At 39.9% G+C, this 13,431-nt stretch overlaps 1 protein-coding gene across 2 annotated transcripts in view; it reads right to left on the reverse strand.

Moving 5' to 3' along the window:
* FRMD3 (FERM domain containing 3) overlaps positions 1 to 13,431 on the reverse strand; it is a 136,963-nt gene that overhangs the window by 63,165 nt on the left and 60,367 nt on the right. For both annotated transcript variants that reach the window (XM_083702029.1, XM_083702028.1), the window contains one exon: positions 2,478 to 2,520. In XM_083702029.1, coding sequence (XP_083558155.1) covers positions 2,478 to 2,520 — 43 coding nt within the window. The remainder of the gene's footprint in view (positions 1 to 2,477; positions 2,521 to 13,431) is intronic.

The following is a 13,431-nucleotide window of genomic DNA, read 5'->3' on the forward strand; positions in this document are numbered from 1 at the left end:
AGCCTCATCAGGGAGAAGGGAGAACTTCAGCCAGAGGGAGATGCTGAACCAAAGGAGGGAGTGGCAGAACTGGAGGCAAAAGGGCAGGACATTTTTATCTCCAAGAATCAGGCATCACCTTCGTAGGTGGGCTCAGATCCACAGGGTGAGAGAGTCTTATGAGTGAGCTCCCTCCTCTTTAAAAGCTTGCTGGAACTATCAGGACATCTTTGTAATTTCCATTCAGTTATGAACCTCTTGTCTTGCTCTTATACCTTGGAGTCTTGACTTCTGGACCTTGTGCTTGCTGCTGAGCATGTAATATTACCCCAAATAAAGATCTCTTCCTTACTCTCAAGTAAGAGTCACTGCAATCGTATTTTGGGATGGTAGCCTGACACAAACTGTTAACGGGAAGGAATCCCACCTACAAGGGCCCCACACATTAGAGGGGTTCGTAATATGTTCAACAGAATTGAATTGCCACTGAATATGAAAAAAGCTGGTTCAGGAAATGAATTTGAGCATCCCATAAAGCTTGAATATTCTCTGACCCAGAGCCATTTTTCAGCCGGGTTCGCCAGTACTTGGAAGGATATTCTCTCATTTCACATTTCTGTTAAACTTTATGGGCTTTCACTTCTGGTTCTATCATTCTCTTTGCTACGACAGTGGCATTTATTTATCAGTTTGCTTATTTAACTTCACTCTTGCTTCTCCTTCAGAATGCTAAGAGCAGATTGCACACGTTTCTTTGTGAGGGGTCACCTAGAGACTGATAAGATCTATTCACACTTAATTTCAACAAATTATAGCTAATCAGACAGAATTCATGAAAGCCACTAAAAACAGAAAACCTTCTTTAAAAGAAAGATCATCATACTGTACTAGAAGGCCATCAGGAAAATTGTGGACAGACACCCCCCCCCTTTGTATAATGGATATATGTGACACATTGACCTTCTGATGTTGTCTTTGTCTCTTGTGCACCTTGTTTTAAAATTATGGGTTTATACCTTTACCTTTTTAAGGAAATGAGGAGAGCATTGAAGACTCCTCTGCACAACTAAAAATATATAGTTCAATTCTATACGACGCGGGTGGCGCTGTGGTCTAAACCACAGAGCCTAGGGCTTGCCGATCAGAAGGTCGGCAGTTTGAATCCCCGCGATGGGGTGAGCTCCCGTTGCTCCGTCCCAGCTCCTGCCCACCTTTCAGTTCGAAAGCACGTCAAAGTGCAAGTAGATAAATAGGTACCGCTCCAGTGGGAAGGTAAACGGCGTTTCCGTGTTCACCAGAAGTGGCTTAGTCATGACCTGTAAGCTGTCTGTGGACAAACGCCAGCTCCCTTGGCCTAAAGAGAGAGATGAGTGCCGCAACCCCAGAGTCGTCCGCAGCTGGACCTAACAGTCAGGGTACCTTTACCTTTACCTAAGTGAGTATAAGATTGCAACTTCGATTTTATTCATTCTGATATACATGTCTAAATTCTGTCATACACTGCTAGCTGCTGAATCACTTATGCTTCTATTGAAAATGTACAATGCTACTAAAGGGACAGAACTTCCCTCCTTTTCATAAATTAACCATGTTGACAACAACCTACATAAGTAAAACAAGCAGCAGATCTCACTATCTAAAGTCAAGTCTTAAGATACTGCAAACTGAGCTTTCGTCTCAGGCATCATATCAAATCACCAACAAATGACAGTAGTTGCGGCCATTTAGGAGGGAAGGAAGGAAGGAAGGAAGGAAGGAAGGAAGGAAGGGAGGGAGGGAGGGAGGGAGGGAGGAAGGAAGGAAATATTTAAATAGAATCACACAACTTTTATCCTTTACAACCGGCTTCCTCAACCTCGGCCCTCCAGATTTTTTTGGCCTACAACTCCTATGATCCCTAGCTAGCAGGACCAGTGGTCAGGGATGATGGGAGTTGTAGTTTCAAAACATCTGGAGGGCCAGATTTGAGGAAGCCTGCTTTACAATCTACAACACAATCCGATATACCTTCTCTAGCCTGCTGTCTTCCAAATGTTTTGGAATGGAACCTAAGAGCCTGCTAGATCAGGCAGCAGCCTGTGTAATCCCACATCCCATTCTCTCAGTGGCCAGTCACATGCTTTTAGGAAGCCACACCTTTGGAGCTGAGCTAGACCAGAAACTGCATGGCTCTTTCTTGAAACTGGGCAATATTTCCCAGTAAGTCCCTTTTAGGACTTGCAAAAAGTTTGTGAATACCAAAACAAAAGGGTAGGAATATGGCGCTCATTTCTATATTTTACTCAACACTTCACAGCTCTCTCTGAATGAACTGAGGTGCTTCTTTGGTTCTGGGTTCAAAATGACTACAGTCATGTGAAATGGCCCAAGAAATCCAGCAAGAGAATAGCAGATATAAAGAAACCATCTTGTACAGTGGGGAAGGGGATAGAAACATACTACTGCATGGCATTTTTAAATTAGCCCGCCACATTTTAAACTGAGCTATCAACACTTACATTTCATTTGCTTGCAGATAGCCTTGTTAGGCTCTAGCCAGTGCTGAAGAAAAGAGAGGCAGAAACAAATGGTTAGAGCATTGCAAAAGACATCACTTTTATTTACTGCCACAAGGTCATAATAAACTGACAAGCCGTTTTCATAACAGCTGTGATTTCTATTGTGTTTTGTGTCAAAGAGCTTCAAAGGGATGCTTATACTGGTGGAAGGATAATGAAAAAGAATCAGTTGAACGTGAAAGGCATAGCTAATGCTGTAAGAGTATACACAATGGGCGTATTTATGTTTGTTCAAAGTCTGGACCTTGGGGACAGGAATGGGAAGAAGTGAATCAACTATGAAGCAAGCAGGGTTTTCAGCAGTGGAACAGAAATATATTTATAAGGTAGCATTCAACTAAGTTAGATAAACAAATTAGACCCATTTATATTAATGGACCTAACTTAGTCAATTCAATTATTCTACTCTGAGTAAATACCACCCACAACTTGTTAATACAGGGAGCTAGAGAAGGCTCCTTAGAACAAACTTAAACCTCTAGATATTATTTATTTCTTATACACCATAGCTTCCTCCAAGCAACTCTCGAATGGTTTACAGGCTCTTTCGCTCTCATTTTATCCTCAAAAATAACCCTGTAAGAGAGGTTAGGATGAGAGCGAGAAACTACTGTATTTTTCAGTGTATAAGACTAGGTTTTTTTCCTAAAAAACAATGTCAAAAATTGCCCTCTTTTGTTTTACATCTCCACAAGCCTTATTTCCAGTCTTATATATCCTACTTAGAGGGCAATTTCATACATATGTGGTGGGCATGTGAGGAAATAAAGAAATTTTGGGACACGATATATAATGAGTTAAAAAAAATATTTAGATACACATTCCCTAAAAAACCAGAGGCCTTCTTACTAGGTATTATTGGAGAAGAAATTAGGAAAGAAGATAAAATTTTATTTCAATATTCAACAGCAGCGGCCAGAATGTTAATTGCCCAAAACTGGAAAAGCATAAACATTCCAACGGTGAGGGAATGGCAAACGAAATTATTCGATTTCGTTGAATTGGCAAAAATGACGCAGAGAATTAGAAACCAAAAGAATACAAAGTTAAATGATGACTGGATTAAATTTATGACATATATTGAAGGTAATCATAGAAACCTACCAACTATAGCAGGGCTGTTATAAAACTTCCGATGTAAAAACTAATAACCAATACCAGCTGTAAAAATGAAACTTTTAAAATTAGAAACCCGAAATCAGGAGGGAAGGAAGTCAGACAGTGTGTATTATGTATTAGTTTTTATTTTTCTGTATTTTTCACCTTTTCTTTTTCCCTCTTTGTTTTGGTGCCTTTAATGTACTTGTTTGTTTTTTCTTGTGTGTATGTGATAAGTGAAACTCAATAAAAAGATTTAAAAAAAAAAAACAATGTCAAAAATTAGGAGGCATCTTATACACGGATAGTGCTGAGGGTGAATTGGCAGTTGGTGAGTCCCCCAAAATAGGGGACGTCTTATACATGGGGGTGTCTTATAAACGAAAAATATGGTATATTTGCTAAGAAGTATCTCTACAGCAAATTGTGGTTGCTGGCAGTAAGTGTGCATAAGATTGGTGGCTTTGGAGAGGGTGAGGTGGGTGAGAGATTGTCGGCAATCCCCCCCCCCAAAAAAGCTTAACAACTATGGGCAATCTCTCCCCCCCCCCCATTTTCTTAATTTGGAGGCCCAAAAAATAGGGATCATCTTATACACAGGGGTGTGTTATGCATGGAAAAATATGGTATATTCTGATTTTATCATGTGAACCGCCCTGAGACCTACGCGTTTGGGAGGCATACAAATTTAATAAATAAAAATAATAGAATAAAATAAATTAGCAGGAAACTAGGAAACCGTTTTCCCATTTAAATTTGATGTCACTTCTAAATCCCCGCTGTGAAAGTTAGTCAAGGCTGATTTATAGCAGTATTTTAAAAACATAAATATTTAATGTAAAAAGGTAAGCTGTGCTATATTTACACTGCATGAAAAAGAAATATAATTCTTATAATTGCTTATATATACTGCAAATTCCCACCAACCATGCATTTCCAGAGAGTCAGACAGATTGTAAATTGTTCACAAAGGAAACAGAAGTTTTAGCATAAGCGTACAAACAAACAAATAAAAATTTGCTGATCGTAATAATGTTGGTGATTATATTTCACAAAGCCTATTTTAATTTTTTTATTTTATCTATTTAAAAATAGATGAAGTGAATTAGGAAGATAAGTTAAATGTAAGAAAAAACAAATTTTTAGATAATTATTTGGCTAAGTTTAATTTTTTAAGGAGTAAAACTAAGGTATCTAAAATCTAAAAACATTGGAAATTAGACAGTAAGGATGGAAACAAGGTGATAAATTGCTGGTTTAATTTTATAACTTGGAACGCAGGAGCGGGAGATGTGAGGAGGTCCAAAGGAGATAAGAAAATATGATATGTAAAATTCTTGTTTGCTTTTTTATATTGTAACCAAAAAACCTTTAATAAATATTATAAAAAAATATATAGATTTCACAAAGCCATGTCTAAAGAGGTCTGTTTTCTGCTGAAAGCCAGGTAAAAAAATATAGCTGCCTCATACAACCACAGACATAATCAAATACGCCAGCGTAGCTAATGCAGTGCCCTCCAGATTTCTGGCCTGCAGCTCCCATCAAGCCCAGCCAGCAAGGCTAATAGTCAGCAACAGCAGGAACTGCAGACCAGTCTGCAAAACACTGTGCATGTCAGGAGTGAGTCCAAAGGAATGTGAGCAAAGAACAATTTTTGCATGATCCACTTACAGCGTTTCTATTATATATATATATATATATTTATTACGGTCCAGAGACCCAACAAATCATTACAAATCAATACACAGTTCATACAGCCTACCTCCAGCTTAAACAAGCATTTTGTTTAGAATATAGGGCTCATTTATTCTTGCAACCACCGATAAAAACTTTGCCACTGCTAACATTCTAGCATTTGTCCGGTCTTCCAGTAGGAACCTGACATAGTGAGCCTCTATTACATTTGTTACTGTTTTTCCCTCCCTCAAAGAAGCTTCAGGGCAGCATGGATGGTTCTCTTCTCACCTATTTCATCTAACCCTGTGAAATAGATTAGGATCCCCAGCGTAATGCCATGATGCCCCCACCCCCAACCATCTCCTGGTTGCCCATCAAGGCCCTCTGTCACTCCTTCCCCCCCCAAAAAAAACTTTACTGAAAAATTTAAAAATTGACACCAAAAACTGCTTTTAAAAAATCAAAACAAGATGGAGAGTGCCTTGAGCTCATTTGTTTTATATAATAATATCATATCATATCATATCATATATCATATCATATCATTATATATTATATTATATTATATTATATTATATTATATTATATTATATTATATTATATTATATTATATTATATTATATTATATTATTAATATCCTGCCCATCTGGCTGGGTTTACCCAGCCACTCTGGGTGGCTTCCAACAAAATATTAAAATACAATAGTCCATTAAACATTAAAAGCTTCCCTAAACAGAGCTGCCTTCAGATGTCTCCCAAAAGTCTGGTAGTTGTTGTTCTCTTTGACATCTGATGGGAGGGTGTTCCACAGGCTGGGTGCCGCTACTGAGAAGGCCCTCTGCCTGGTTCCCTGTAGCTTGGCTTCTCACAGCAAGGGAACTGCCAGAAGGCCCTTGGCCCTGGACCTCAGCGTCTGGGCAGAATGATGAGGGTGGAGATGCTCCTTTTTACCTTGTGCAATGACTATGCTCACTGGAAAGTGAAGAGCAGGCCTCCAGCCACGACAGCCTCTTCCATTCTTTTCCACAGAGTGTTTCTGGTTGCCACGTAGACCCAGAGCCATCTTTCATAGGCTGGAAGAGGACAGGGCAGCTAAAACTGCCAGATGTGCCAGGAGGCAGTGAGGGGGGAGAAGCTGGCAGGCATTTGGGGTTTTTTTGAAGGGGATATTTGGATATTTTGTCAGTTGGTTTTGAGGTGCATATGTGTGATATTTATTTGTGTCTCTCTGAGCACCACCAATTTTCCTTTTGCAAAATGCTTAGTTTGTTATGCACTGGTGAGAGGATAGTGGTTTGGTATTTGGAACTCAGACCCAACCTCTGCCTGGTACTGAATTTCATGGACAAGTTATTTGCATTTCTTGACTACTTGCTAGGCCATCACTTTGTCACTAGACAAGCTCCTCATGGCAACCATTTTGTGGCAGTGCACACAATAGCTTCACAGATCTCCAGATGAGCTCCCAGGCGAAAATAGTTAGGGATTTCTGGATTAGGCTTGTGACTGACCAAGATCACCCAGCAAACTATGAGGCTTGGCATTGATTCAAACCTGGGACTCCCTCGTCCAACACTCAACCACTGCAATCTGTCCTCTTTTGTTCTAGCTTCTGGCAAAAGAGGTTATATTCATTTCACTTATTATTTATTACAACTTTCCCAGAGAAGCTGAATTTTGCTTTCGGGGTATGTGATAAAAAGCTGGAATCTTTCTATCACTTCCGCTTAATAATTCATTAAAATGCTTATTAATTCACTCCTATGAAGTTTCTTCCTTCTATCAATCTGCACTCATCTCTTCTTCTAATACAAATTTAGCAAAATTGAAATGCATGAGCAGGCAAATTAAATTATTAGAATTTAATTAAATTATAGCAACAAATGTAAAAGGTGAAAATGACAGGGATCAATACAATATCTGCTATATTAACAAGCATGGAACCAAAACCTTCACATGCTGAAGTGATTTGAAAATGTCAAGTTTGCATCCTGGCTTAATTAATTAACCATGGTGTTTATGGTCAGAGTGGACAAAATCAAACGGCATAAATGCATTATTATGAGCTAATTTCAATATCTGTGAAGGTGTCAGACTGAAAATATTTAGAGAAGTGTTTTTTAATTGCTAAAGTAATGTGACTTCTCTATCTTTTTTTGCTAGGGAGGCAACTGCACCTGCAATATGGTATCCCATTGCTTGCTGTGCGCTGACCTGTAATGTTCTTCACTTTCTAAGCACTGTATTAATCCTGGATCAGCATTTCGATGTCCCTGAGTCGCCATTTCCCAGGCCAGGTGCCCTCTGGATGATTATCCACAATGCTGAGTAGGACTATATGTTATGCATGGCTCCACGGCAAAGAAAGTGTCTGTGTTGGAAAGGTCATTTCACAAAGCTCAAAATACATTTAAAGGGAGAAAAACCCAAGTATGATTTAACAATATTGTCAAATGGCCACTTCTCCGTATGTGCCTTTATATGATATCTCGGCATCTAAATTAGCCATACTTTAGGTTGTCCCCGTCTCTTATATACTTAGAAGGTAAAATGATGCTGAAGAAATGCTTCTTCAAATATTGTCCCTCATATCATCATAAGGTCCCGATCTGATTTGAAGCGGACACGGAGCAATGGTTCCAAACTACAAGAAAGAAGATTCCACCTAAACATTAGGAAGAACTTCCTGACAGTAAGAGCTGTTCGACAGTGGAATTTGCTGCCAAGGAGTGTGGTGGAGTCTCCTTCTTTGGAGGTCTTTAAGCAGAGGCTTGACAACCATATGTCAGGAGTGCTCTGATGGTGTTTCCTGCTTGGCAGGGGGTTGGACTCGATGGCCCTTGTGGTCTCTTCCAACTCTATGATTCTATGATTCTATGATTTAGGACAGACAATCTGCATCATCGTTGCCTCATCAGAAACTAATTGGGGGGGGGGATAAACATGGATATTTTTGTGGCTGGTTACAGACTATTTAGATTCCATTGGCATATAAGTGAATATTACAATGATGTCCCTGATGTGCAGCACTGTGTACCAAATGTGGAATATCATCTGCCATTTTGCTATCTAGGCAGCAGGTTTGGGCAGAACCTCTTGGAAATCTTGAGTCTGCTTGAAAATTTACTTTCCTGAATCATTTTGTTTCACCTCCAGGCTTTGCTACCTCACTAATTTACAGGTCTCTTAAAGTAGCACCAGACCCCCTAAAATAGATCTTCTATTTGTTTTCCTGCTTTATCATCACTGTTGTTTAATCCTGTCTTCTCACCTGTTATTATTCATAAGAGGACCCATTTCATATCCCATAATAGATAGGCTCATTTCAATTAAAATGTATTTGTTTTGTAGAAGTTGTTTCTTCCTAGTTTTTAGGGGGTAGCAGTGAGGCTGAACATGGCTTCATCTCTCCTTTCAATAAGGAGGTGAGATAGAGATACAGTATGTTACCACTTCTCCCTTAAGAGAATGGGGAGTGAGAATTTCCTAGCTGAACTGTACCTGGATAGAATTGTACAGTTGGGAGGCCTATCTTCCAAGGGTGAACTCCCTACAATACAGGAATCTCAACTAAAGCACACAAGACAGATGGCCAGCCAATCTCTGCTTAAAAATCTCTAACGAGGGAGGGTCCACAACCTAATGGGATCCTCCTTAATGAGGGTCCTGGTTGCACGCGGACCCCTAAGGCACCCCCACTGAGAGAGTTGTTGCTGGGCATGGCCCAAGCTTTAACCATTGGGCCCCAGGGTCGTGCCAGGCTATTTGGGCCTATCGGGCGGTTGGCGCGATTCCTGGGGCCTATAAAAGTGGCAGTGCGGCGTAACTGGAGGAACTTGCATAACGCTGGCGAACACCCACCCTCCCTCCCTAATTTTAGGTGGTCGTGCTTTGGCCTTGCTTTGGACTGGATCGCCTGCTTTGGAGCAGGGGCTGGGTAGGATTTTTTTCCATTTGGCAGATTGGATGTAGCCACTTGGTTTTCGCCTACTCCCTTAGCAATCATCACAACTTTGTAAGGTTTGGCAGTTAGGCATTGGCTTATTGACGTGTGTGGGAGGGGAGGTGCGGCCATCAACTGCCCCTCCATGAATAAGGGTATTCCAGTAAAGGAATCTGGGGGTCCTGGATCTTGTTCAAAGTCCACTTGAGGGGCTAGGGCCATGCCAGGACCACAGGAACCCTGGGGTGAGCTTCGTTGGTCTTCATCGATGTTGCTCCCTCGTTTGGCGTTTACCCTTTCAGACTTCCAGCCAGAGAGGCAGGAGTCAGTTATAGTCTGTTGCCAATGCCTAAGCCAACACCGCTCACTTTGCTGTAATCAATAAAGTTGTGGCCTAAATTTTGCCCAATAACTTAAACTAAAATTATGTGGCAGTGTAAAGTTATTTTCAGGGGAAGGGCTTGGGGGCCTCGAAGCACAACCAAGAGATTCCATTCCACTGTCAAACAGCTCTTACTGTCAAAAAGTTCTTCCTGACGTTTAGCGTGATTTAGACAACTGGATTACTAGATACAGGATGAGTAAATAAAGATGCATAGTGGTTGGTTCAGCTGAACGAACACCTGCATGGTCTGTGGTGCAATCCAACAATGTCTGCCAGCAGAACAGCCACCCTTGGCAGAATAAACACTTCACTGAGTGGCCTTGGGCCCATAATCAGCCTAACCCACAGGGTACAAGGGAAGTACATAACTCTGTAAAAGCTTGCAGAAAATCCAGGTATACGGTTTCTGCTCAGTCGCCACATCTACAGTTTTGTTGACACCTCCAGAGAATTCTGCATTGTCAGTGCAGTATGTACCAAATGTGCTTTGGCGTTATGCAAAAGGTGCTGTGTGGCATGATTCAGATGAAGATAACAAATATAGTAAAAAAAACTGCATTGCTTAACCTTCCATTCACGTTTCATTTTCAAAGATACAAGTTCTATATTAAATAAATTTCGAAGTGCCAGAATGTTGCAGCGCTGAATGATTTGTTTCAATATTCAGTTAAATAAAATGGGGTGGGGTGGTTGCTTCAGGAAGGTTTGCTACAACTGCAAACAATGAGATAGACTTTTATGGCAGAAGTCTTAAGATTTGTTGGGATTAAATGGAATGACTTTTAAAATTCTTTAAAATTATATTGTTCCTGTCATTTCATGCAGTCAGAAAATTTGTTTGCTTTCTTTGTAAAGATCTAAACATAGCTAAGTACCTAAAGAGGTTTCTGAACATCTAAGAGTGCTACCCACCTCCAAATTAGAAAACACAAAATAAACTGAATTTCAAAATGTTCCCTAGACCCAGGAATGCGGAAACTATGCAGAAATACTAGCACTATTTTTCAGAAGCGAAACATGCTTTAAGCCATGAGAGGGTACATTATAGAAGCATGGAAATCCCAGCGTACCAACTTAACAGCCATCATAATAGATTTGCCACTTGGTGGGAACTAAATATTTAAAAGCCTTGTTTATTACTGCCAGACGTACTTGAAATATTGCCAGCATTACTCACAGGCAATGCCACTCACAATCTGCTTTGCATTGTGCCCTTTCAACAGAAACACACACACATATATACAGTTGCTCAACTATAGCTCTCATCATCCCTGACCATTGGTCATGCTGGCTGTGGCTGATAGGACATGCACTCCAACAACACCTGCAAGACCACTGGTTTCCCACCCCTAATTTAAACAGAGTCTTATAGCCTCTTAGATATGAATAGATGTATTGTAGCATAGGCCGTCATGGACCAGAACCCACTTCTAATATATGTATCTGATGAAGGCTCTGGTCCAGAAAAATCTTGGCCTTTGTTTGGAAGACCATGTGACCTACTTTACAGAGGACATACCTCTATTTTAGGGTCAGCTGCTCCAAGTTCAGTTTCAGGACAAAGAATCATAAAAAGGAGACCAGGCTTTGCATTTCCCCATCCACAGTTAGCATTTGGACAGCAGACTGAACAGGCACAAAACACACCTCCTGGTTGTAGTTTTTCCTGCTACAGTGAGATGCCTTGTATTTATGTTTAAACTACATGCCTTCTAAAGCAATGCTTTCTGAATTTGCATCTATACAAATAAATCAGCATATGCAAATTTTATATTAGTCTGTGCCCTCTTTCTTCCTCCTTTTTGGTGATTTCTTTCATTCTGTCCTTCCTTTCTTCCTTTCTCTCCCCCTGCCTCTTTTTTTTTGGGAGGGACACATGTAAATGGTTACCTTAACCAAAGGACATTTTTTTAGATGTTACTTTACTTTAAAAGATTCTTTAGAATTGCTAAAGTCATCCTCAACTACGAACCAATCTGGCAAAGTAATGGCCCAAGCAAATACACACTACAAGGGAAATTTGGGGTGAGGGAGAGAGAGAATCTTCTACATGGTGCCCATTGTGATAGCCTACAATTCCAGGCAGCACTTCCTTTGTGGCTACAATTTGTAGGTGTTCTTTTCACTTGGGAAACTGGTAAAAGAAGTAATATTGTTTGCTCATAGACAGAAATCCGGTGTTCTCACTTCTGTTTTCTGCAGACTATTCTCCTTTCTTCCTTCTAGCTACTCTGCAGGAGTCTTCCAAAATTACTGGTTTGGGAAAATTGTACATGCTGTCATTTCATCCTTAACAGTGCCACAACTGCTGCGTAAAAGCAGATAACGCATCAGTTGACTACATAAATTCAAAAGCTATCCCTCCAAAAGGTTTGGTCCAGATGAGCTTTAATATAGGTCACAAACAAATACTTTTCACATTGTAAGCTGTTTTGCGGTCAGCTGTACAGGTGAGAAAGCAAGTTGTCCAAGTTATTACCAGTCAATGCAACAGCGCAAAGGATTATTTTCCTGGGCTCCTATGTGCATAATTCTGTAGGGGTTTTTGTCAATTTTACTCCAAACCAAGACATTCTTTTGTATGAATTTCATAAGGAAAAAAGGACAAACTGTAAGAAAAAAGAGGCAAACTGGGCGAGAAATAAAGCTCTGACAGAAATCAATTCAAAAGAATAAATGTTGCCAATGATATAAAAATATTATTGGGAGGCAATGCTATCCAACCAAGTGTGCTTGTTAGCTCTTCCATTTGAAGATCCTTGACTTTTGTGCAATTCAGCAAACAACTAATGCACTCATAAACATGATGAGTCCTTTAATACGAGCAATAAATCTGAGTTTGAGCCACATGGTTCTGGAAGCAGAAGCAGCTGCACAGACTGCAATTAAGCAAACTCGGTTGTATGCAAAACTCAGGCAGCAGAAATCAGAGACGGTGTGCAGGCCGGCGGGGGCATCAAACTATTGAACCAGCAAAAAACTTTAGTAGCCTCAGGAGACACTACCAAGGTGTTTAAAAATCTGTTTTTAAATTTGCCACTCATCTCAAGAATATCACCAGTTGCTTCTGTATAGTGATCATTTAAAGGAAGGCAAGGGATATGAGTCTTTGTCACCTAAAGCATGCAAGCACATCTCCATGTATTATTTATAATGTTTATTGGCATGGGGACATCTGAAGCATCTTGACAAGCATATTGCTTTCAACCCAATATGCATAGCCATTGCCATAGCTCAATGTATTTTTGTCTATTTTTAAAAACAGAATAATGCATTCCTAATGTTATCTTTATTCATCTATTTACAAATTTATATCCCACTTTCACCATGTCGGTCTCAAAGCTGCTTACAGTGGTAAAATATACAATTCCAAAGAGTAGTTAATATAGTGTTCAACATACAATGGGAATTTAAGCGCATAATATATGCAAAACCAAGTGACAAAGTCCACACGTGGAAACCTCTTAAGTTCATTTTCCAAGGAGGGGAGGTAAAAAGTGTTTCCAACTAGCAGTGATTGATGTGTGTTATGGTTTGAGGTTGACAGATGTAATGGACATCAAAACCCCATACAGAAGATTTAAAAATGGACTTTTGGAAAATCACTAAAAATTGAAGTAATTTTATTTCTTCATTTAAAATGAATAGGATGTTAAGCATGAGAAGATGGAGTTTTTCTATTGCTATTTCAAATCCTTAGCAGGAAGGGTGCATCAACTTCTGTGATGCACAACAGTAACACTCAGTTAGAATTTTCCCACTCACACAGTATAAAACTAAATGTTTGC

This window comes from Podarcis gaigeae (assembly GCF_964106915.1).
Source record: "Podarcis gaigeae genome assembly, chromosome: 11".
NCBI lineage: Eukaryota > Metazoa > Chordata > Lepidosauria > Squamata > Lacertidae > Podarcis > Podarcis gaigeae.